At 46.3% G+C, this 7711-nt stretch overlaps 2 protein-coding genes across 2 annotated transcripts; one reads left to right on the forward strand and one right to left on the reverse strand.

Annotated features, from left to right (window-relative positions):
• The first annotated feature begins 398 nt into the window (after positions 1 to 398).
• On the forward strand, positions 399 to 1653 carry LOC123137810 (uncharacterized). The gene is made up of 3 exons (XM_044557659.1): positions 399 to 644; positions 883 to 1048; positions 1182 to 1653. The coding sequence occupies exons 1-3, from the start codon at positions 566 to 568 to the stop codon at positions 1384 to 1386; spliced, it is 450 nt and encodes a 149-aa protein (XP_044413594.1). The 5' UTR covers positions 399 to 565; the 3' UTR covers positions 1387 to 1653.
• LOC123137808 (MYG1 protein C694.04c) lies at positions 1640 to 5904 on the reverse strand. The gene is made up of 7 exons (XM_044557657.1): positions 5576 to 5904; positions 4478 to 4624; positions 3988 to 4086; positions 3173 to 3364; positions 2874 to 2993; positions 2362 to 2433; positions 1640 to 2104 (listed from the first exon to the last, which is right to left on the reverse strand). Exons 1-7 carry the CDS (start codon positions 5873 to 5875, stop codon positions 1880 to 1882), a joined length of 1155 nt encoding a protein of 384 aa, XP_044413592.1. The 5' UTR covers positions 5876 to 5904; the 3' UTR covers positions 1640 to 1879.
• Between the last annotated feature and the right edge of the window lie 1807 nt (positions 5905 to 7711).

Below are 7711 nucleotides of genomic sequence, written 5' to 3' on the forward strand. Positions count from 1 at the left end.
CACATTTGCAACGGGGAGGCGCCTACGAGCGGCATGGAGTGCATGTGCATGTGTCGAACGGAGATGGAGCAAGGGCAACCGGGCAAGCCAATCGCGCCCGCACCGCCACGGCGGAGCGGCTGTGGCACACGTGACGCGATCTGCGTCTGGGCATGGGATTTGCCAGATGCGCGCGCGCCACCGCATGCGAGGTGTCATATCGCCCCTCTATCCACCACCACGAGCGCACGACGCAGGCAAAAGACAACCCGGGTATACGCCGCCCCTATGACCGCCAGGGACACCACGCACCGCCGGCCTCCATGGGACCCACGCGTCAGCCACGGGAAGGTGCCCAGATCGTCTCTACTTTCTTTCTTCTTTTGTGAATGTCGACACGGGGGAGGGAGGGAGGGACCGCAAGCCGTTGCATCTATCTAACCACCGGGGGGGCGGGGCCAACGACCTTTGCTTCCCCTTGCCGCATGTTCCCCTCACGTCCTCCTCACCCTCTTCCACTCCCCACCGCTCACCATCGTCGTTGTCGCGCGCTCGCTCTCCCTCGGAGCTCCCCGTGATTCCTCCCATGGACGGGCTGCCTGGGGAGCTGTGCTTCAAGATCTTCCACCTCCTCGATCACCAGTCCCTCGCCGCCGCTCCCCGAGGTTCGCTCGCCGCCTTTGATCAAACTCCTCCGTTACTTCTTATATATGTCGACATCCTATTATCAGCTACTCTACCAAAAGTCCTCCGTTGCTTCTTATGTTGCCATGGCATCCTTCTTGGTTCTTCTTCGGCAGTCAAAAAGTCTCCGTTACTCCTTGTGTTATCATGGCATTTCCTGTTCTTCTTGTGTAGCATAATTCAGAGCTTGTGGTGGCCTGAATTGGCCGAACTGTTCAGTCTGCAGGAAGTGGAACGCGTTGACCTGCGACGACGAGCTGTGGCGCAAGCTGTTCGAGGACCGGTGGGGAGCAGACGCCACGGCCTTCTACGCGCCGGAGCCGGAGGGCGCCAAGCCCTGGAAGGACGTCTTCGTCGTGCAGGACCGATGCGACCGATACGGCCTGTAAGTTCTTCAACACATACTGAGACTTCACTACGCTACCTCAGAGTTCAGCATAGCATACGTGAGTGAGTTTTACAGGTGGTATGTGAGCAACTCTGAAGGTCATTCAACCCCTCTCTTGTGTTGCCTCCAGGGGCGTCAGGATCATCAGGGAAGGAAACGACTACTACCTGATCTACCAAGGCGAGATCCAGAGCTACCTGGGCACGAGCTGCGACGCCAAGGATGCGCAGCCGCAGGGTGCTGAAGCCGAGAAGAGGCAGATATCTGACCGGATCCTCTTCTTCCTGGGGGACTTGGAGACTGCTTATGCAGACGCCAAGCGTGTCAAGGTGTGACCGCGTCGTTCATTACACAAAACTGTTGAAATGTCTGTAAAATTCTTGTCCTTGCTTTGCATAGCTCGTGCATAAGGTTGTATCTAGTCTACGTACAGACATCCCATAGTGTTTCACCGTCGTATTCTTCGTCTGGAAATTACAGTTCAGATGCTCACCTTTTACTAATCTTCTTGCAGTTGCCAAACCGCAGATAATGTACGATACAGTTATTCAGTCGCTTATTCTTGTAATAGCAGTAATGAAACAGTGGTGAAGGGTAACAAATTAATGAGTGTCACCGTCTTTCATCAAATATAACTCTACTTGTTCAGCCTCATACGGATAAAATAAGCAATCTCTGCTAATCAGGTGGATGTTTTACGCCACGGAACTTACATATTCAAATGCCAACTAGTCAATGGTAAAATTGGTGCAAGTGCAGCGCTGCATATGAACCTCAATCAGTTATAACATGGGTAAGACTGTTTTACTGCTTGCTGCTTCGGCTGAATTAGCATTTGAGGGCAGCTCTTGCCATTTCCAAGGCTCCCTCGTAGGTCTTGTTCCCACCAATGAAGCCACTCATATGGATGAACACACAGCCAGGGATGCCGGTTTCCTTGGACAGTTCATCATCTCTCATACCCCTCCACTTCTCTGGGAGAGCCTTTCGGCTCTCGAATCTGTCAGGTGCAACAGAGACGGCCTGCACTCGCCAGCCTTTGCTCCTCTCATCCTGCAGTTATGCGGACCAAGTCAACATATGTATGAATATCTGGTGAAACAAGAAACATGCCAGGAAGAAACAGGTTGCAACAACAAAAACAAAAACATGCCAAGAAAGTTGATCGCACAGCTGGCTGCAAAACTGCCAGCATTACTACAACTTGAAAGCATTACACCACTTCTTCTCCAGATTAGCATTTTGGTGGTTACTATGCACAAATGTACTCACACTGTCCAAAGAAAACTGAAAGGGGCCACATTTCTTACCTCATACAGCACATACTTGGTCAGAGGGTCAGTCTTCAGCTCCTCCTCTAGCTCAAATAGATGAAGTTTCCACTGCCATAATGGAGAAGCGTTCAGGTTACATGCACTGGAACTTTCAGTATTATCACATCACACTTCAATACGTCAGGCAGTTGATAATTAAATAAAGCAGTTGCTGAAATAAGTTTAAAGAATAAGAAACATAAATCTAGTAATAAATACTATTGAATAGCTAATGCAAACGGCAAGAAAGCAGCAACCATCAGGGGCCGGTACTTAGAAGCATCGGCTAAAGTTCTTATTAACAGTTTTCAACACTTTTGCAGCACGATAAAACCATGGTTTAAGGTGGAAAGCGCAAAAATATTGAGCACACTAAAGACTGAAATAACCAAATCAGGTATAACATTTGATCATTTCTGGCTTCGATGTGCATCAGAGACCAACAGTACAAAAACACAGTTGTGCATAGGACAAAAATGGATATAGTCCAAAAACTACCAAGATCTTACCGGGCAGAATCTATCTAAAACCATGATTTCTCCACTTGGATCAACATTTCCTCTTGACAGCAAACACTCCATGACAATAGATCTTGCAGGTAGCCACGACTTAACATGAAAGCGGACACTCTGGCAATGAAAGCGAAAATATAGTCATACAAACAGGAGATGTTCTGCGCAGGGACTAAAGGAATTTGGGACAACTCCATTTGGAAAAAAGGGCAAGGATATAGCACACATAATTTAATAAGTCCTTAAGCAGTGCATGACCAAAACACGTCAACTGGCTGAACAGGCATAAGTCCTACCTCCATAAACTCACTTCCGGCAAGAGCCATTGCCTTTTGAAATGCGGCATTTTCCTTCTCAGGTGATTGATCTGGATCAGTCCAGTCTGGATTAAGGCGCCCAACACGTGAAGACAAGTGTGTATTGTTCACATACTTGGGGGTTTGCTCTGTGTCATATTGATTGATTCCATTATCGATTGCATCAAGTGCCTGTTACACAAAAGATATTGCTTCTTTGGCACATCATATTGTATTTGGTAATTAAGACAAATAGTAGACAAACAAACATGCGAATAAAATAAGGAAGGACAACAGGATGTGTCTCGGAAAATTGATGCCAGATGTCAATTCATGTATTGAGGCTCTCTACGCCTTATTAACTTGCAAACTATTGAGCGCAAGTATAGAACTTGTCAACTGATTGATAATGTAGGCCTATATTACCTCTTTTCTGCCTAGAAGAAACATCTCTGAACCACACAGCCGGCTACAAGCGGCCGACTGCGACAGTGTTTAGCCAACATACAGTGCATCTTCCAAACTGACTCCGATAAAGCCAAACCACATCTATATATGTCAAAGCTAACTGCAGACTCTAACACAGGAAACAGTTCTGGACAAACTGTAGATTCTGGAACTCCCTCCCTAAGTATCCCTATGTTAACGCAACCCTAAGATCATAAATTACTTTTTTTTTAACTAAGCTCACAAATTTCACAGCTGGTACTGCTGATTCCTAGTCAACAGTCATGCTCCTATCCTTAAATCGAAGTTTCCATATTAAAAAAGTAAATATATAAATTTCACGGCTGGTTATGAGTTTAGATTCACACCTCAACAAAGCTTTTGTATATGGCAAGATACACGCGGTGAACATCTTCATGGTCCTCATTAAGCTGAAGCTCCTTTGCAATTATCTCCTTACCAAAATGCTGCAGTATAAAAAAAACAAATGATAAGCAAACCATCATTCAACATTTGGGAGACAAAGTAGCAGTTACAGTCGATAATTTCCAACATATAAACTTTGATGAACTGGCAAATTGTGAAAAGGCTGTGCGTACATACAAGACAAGTGTGCTATGAAAATTCACAACATCCAGCAACATATCCCCCAACGAATCCACCTAGTTATGTAGTTCGATTGGGACCCATTTGAGCAGATGTTGCCAATTTTATCACATACTCCCTCCGTCCCATAATATATGGGCGTTTTTGACACTACACTAGTGTAAAAAACGCTCTTATATTATGGGGCGAAGGGAGTAGCTTCTAATGGAAAAGAATTATTGTTTCAACACCTTCATCGTCTATGGGAAGTACCTTGTAAACAAGCCCAGCACTGCTAAGTTTTGTGTTAAAGCCATGTCCAAAGACCTCGTTGAAGCCCTTCTGGTGATGATCATAGCGATGCCGGCTGGGATCATAGACCCCACCAACGTCAAGCACAGCCTCCAGCGAATCAAGGATCTAGAATGAAGTTCCAAAAGAAAAAGTAACACACAAATAAGCGCATGATAACGGAATACAATAAATGACAGTGCATATTTTTAAATATTTTTGCTGTATCATATACAAGTGGGATTTCGTAAGCAAATCATCCAACCAGATGAAGTGCGGGCGCCCACATTAAGACAACTTCATAGTCTCACCCAACAATAATTGTGGCACTGACACGAATTTACAAACTAATAAGGGCCAGGAGATGAGGAATTATGCTATTGTAGTCCATAGACAAGAAAACATCTTAACTACAAGGCACACTTAGCATGAGATGTGGGCAAGATGGAGTTCATGACTTTCCGTACTACTCCCTCCGTTCCTAAATATAAGTCTTTTTAGACATTTCAAATGGACAACAACATACGGATGTATCTAGACATATTTTATAGTGTAGATTCACTCATTTTGCTCCGTATGTAGTCGCTTGTTGGAATCTCTAGAAAGACTTATATTTGGGAACGGAGGGAGTAGATGATAGGAGGCTGTAGCACTAAAAAGGAAAAAAACGACATATTTTATAGTGTAGATTCACTCATTTTGCTCCATATGTAGTCGCTTGTTGGAATCTCTAGAAAGACTTATATTTGGGAACGGAGGGAGTAGATGATAGGAGGCTGTAGCACTAAAAAGGAAAAAAAAAAAACGACACTGCAGGGTTTCAGTTTACAGTTTCACATTCATACTGTCCTACAGCACCTATCCAGAATTCCAGATGCAAAATTAAGTCCAATAATAACGAGTTAAAGTAGTATATCCAGGCATAACTGCAAGCAAGCACATCCCTAAATTTTAGGAATCCTAGCAAGGAAGCGGTGCTCCGACAGATGTACACCTCGCCGAAACAACCACCACGTAATTCGCTGAAACATTTCTTGCAGGAAATGGCGGGCCAATCGAGCCGGCGACGAAGCGACAGACCTGGGAGTCGCGGGTGCGGACGACGTCGGCGCCTGCGAACTGGGAGGTGAGGCGGATGAGGAAGCAGCCGAGCGCCTCGTCGCAGTGGAAGCTGCCGTTGTGGGTCCCCACGCGCCTGCCGTTCCCCGCGCCGTTAAAGGAGTCGGCGTCGCCGGCGGCCGACGAGTAGACCCTCAGGCGCTTGGGCGAGGTGGCGCCGGCGGCGGCGGCCATGGGGAAAGGGTTTAGGATTTGGGGTCGCACGCGGGGAAGGAACGTGACGGCTCGCTGCGAAAGCCTCCAGGCGCAGGCGGCGAGCATTATAGTCGTGCGGACGATGGGCTGCGGTGGCTTCGGGGTTGTGTGGAGATGTAGGGTTTTGAGGAGGGGATTTTGGGCCTTTGGCAAGGCGGCCAGACGCATTGCCCAACCTTTTCTTTTTTCCATTGATGGCATTGGCCAACTTCTTTTTTCTAGGATATTTTTATGTCATGAATAAGTTTTTAAAAAGAAGTACTCACTCTGTTCACTTTTATAAAGCGTTATAAACATTTCAGACAGTGCAAAACAGCTCAATTTCAGTTGTCTGAAACGGCTTATAAAAGTGAGCGGAGAGAGTAGGATATTTTACTTTTTTTATTGCGAGTACTCCCTCCGTCCCAAAATAAGTGACTCAACTTTGTACTCCATCCGTTCCAAAATTCTTGTTTTAGATTTGTCTAGATACGGATGTATCTAACACCATGTTAGATACAGATGTATCTAGACAAATCTAAGACAAGAGTTTTGGGACGGAGGGAGTACTAACCTTGGGACGGAGGGAGTACTAGATATTTTATGTTTGCTGTTTTTCGTGTTGTAACTCCGCCTATATTGTCTCAACATAGCCGGTCCCAAGCCCGGGTAAAGGAAGAGGGTTGTGATAGGCTTGACGAGCCAACGTAAAAACTAGGCCACTCTTATGGAGATGAAACCCAAAAGATTTTCGTTGGGGCGTAACCCTCTCAGCGGCACGCCAGATCGAAACCCTGTCAAATGGGCAAGGGCCGGACAGCCACCCCCTGTGGCGCGCTGTATCTTGATCTGTGTATGGTGGCAAGTGAGCGAGGATCGGGTCGTCGCATCCTTAGTGTCGTGCTACATCGGCGCCCAGATGTAGTGGAAAATGAGCAAGGGTCTACGCATTTGATTCGACGAGTGCGAAGGGTAAGAGAACTAGCCGAGCCTAGGAGGATCCACTTAGGTAGCTGGAATGTAGGGTCTCTAACAGGGAAGCTTCGGGAGCTAGCTGATGCAGCGGTGAGGAGAGGTGTTGATATCCTTTTGCGTCCAAGAAACCAAATGGAGGGGACAGAAGGCGAAGGAGGTGGAGGATACCGGCTTCAAGCTATGGTACACGGGGACAACTGCAAATAGAAATGGCATAGGCATCTTGATCAATAAGAGTCTCAAGTATGGAGTGGTAGACGTCAAGAGACGCGGGGACCGGATTATCCTAGTAAAGCTGGTAGTTGGGGACTTAGTTATGAATGTTATCAGCGCGTATGCCTTGCAAGTAGGCCACAATGAGAACACCAAGAGGGAGTTCTGGGATGAAAGTGCTAGTTATCGACTGGGGGGTGAATAGGCGACTTTTATGAAAGTCTTCAAAACACGAGGGCTTTGAAGACAAATATGTAATCTAAACGTATATGATATGAAGTGGAATGTAAACTACACTAGGCAAGCTATAGTCAAGCAAGCAGTTCAGTGAAAGCACGAAGACTAACAACAGGTAGGTAGACATGATTAGAATGGAAGATAGTACGAAGCCAAACTGTTATATGTCTTCACACAGTGAAGTCAAATGGATCAGACAGGCAAGCAATGACTTCACGAAGACAAACTGAAAAGTAAGGAGTGTAGGGGATAGAACCAGTTGCTTGGTGTAGACAAGGATTTGGTAGACCAGTTCCAGTTGTTGTGACAACTGTATGTCTGGTTAGGGAGGCTGAGATTGAACTCAGAAGACTGTGTCTTCATCTTATTCCCCTAGAGCTAAGAACACTTAGTCCTCGCCCTATCACTCAGGTAAGTCTTCAAGGTAGACTTCCAAACCTTCACATACCTCGTTCACGGGCAATCCACAATGACTCTTGGATCCTCAGAACGTGATGC

The sequence above is a fragment of the Triticum aestivum genome, chromosome 6B (genome assembly GCF_018294505.1).
Source record: "Triticum aestivum cultivar Chinese Spring chromosome 6B, IWGSC CS RefSeq v2.1, whole genome shotgun sequence".
NCBI classification, from domain to species: domain Eukaryota; kingdom Viridiplantae; phylum Streptophyta; class Magnoliopsida; order Poales; family Poaceae; genus Triticum; species Triticum aestivum.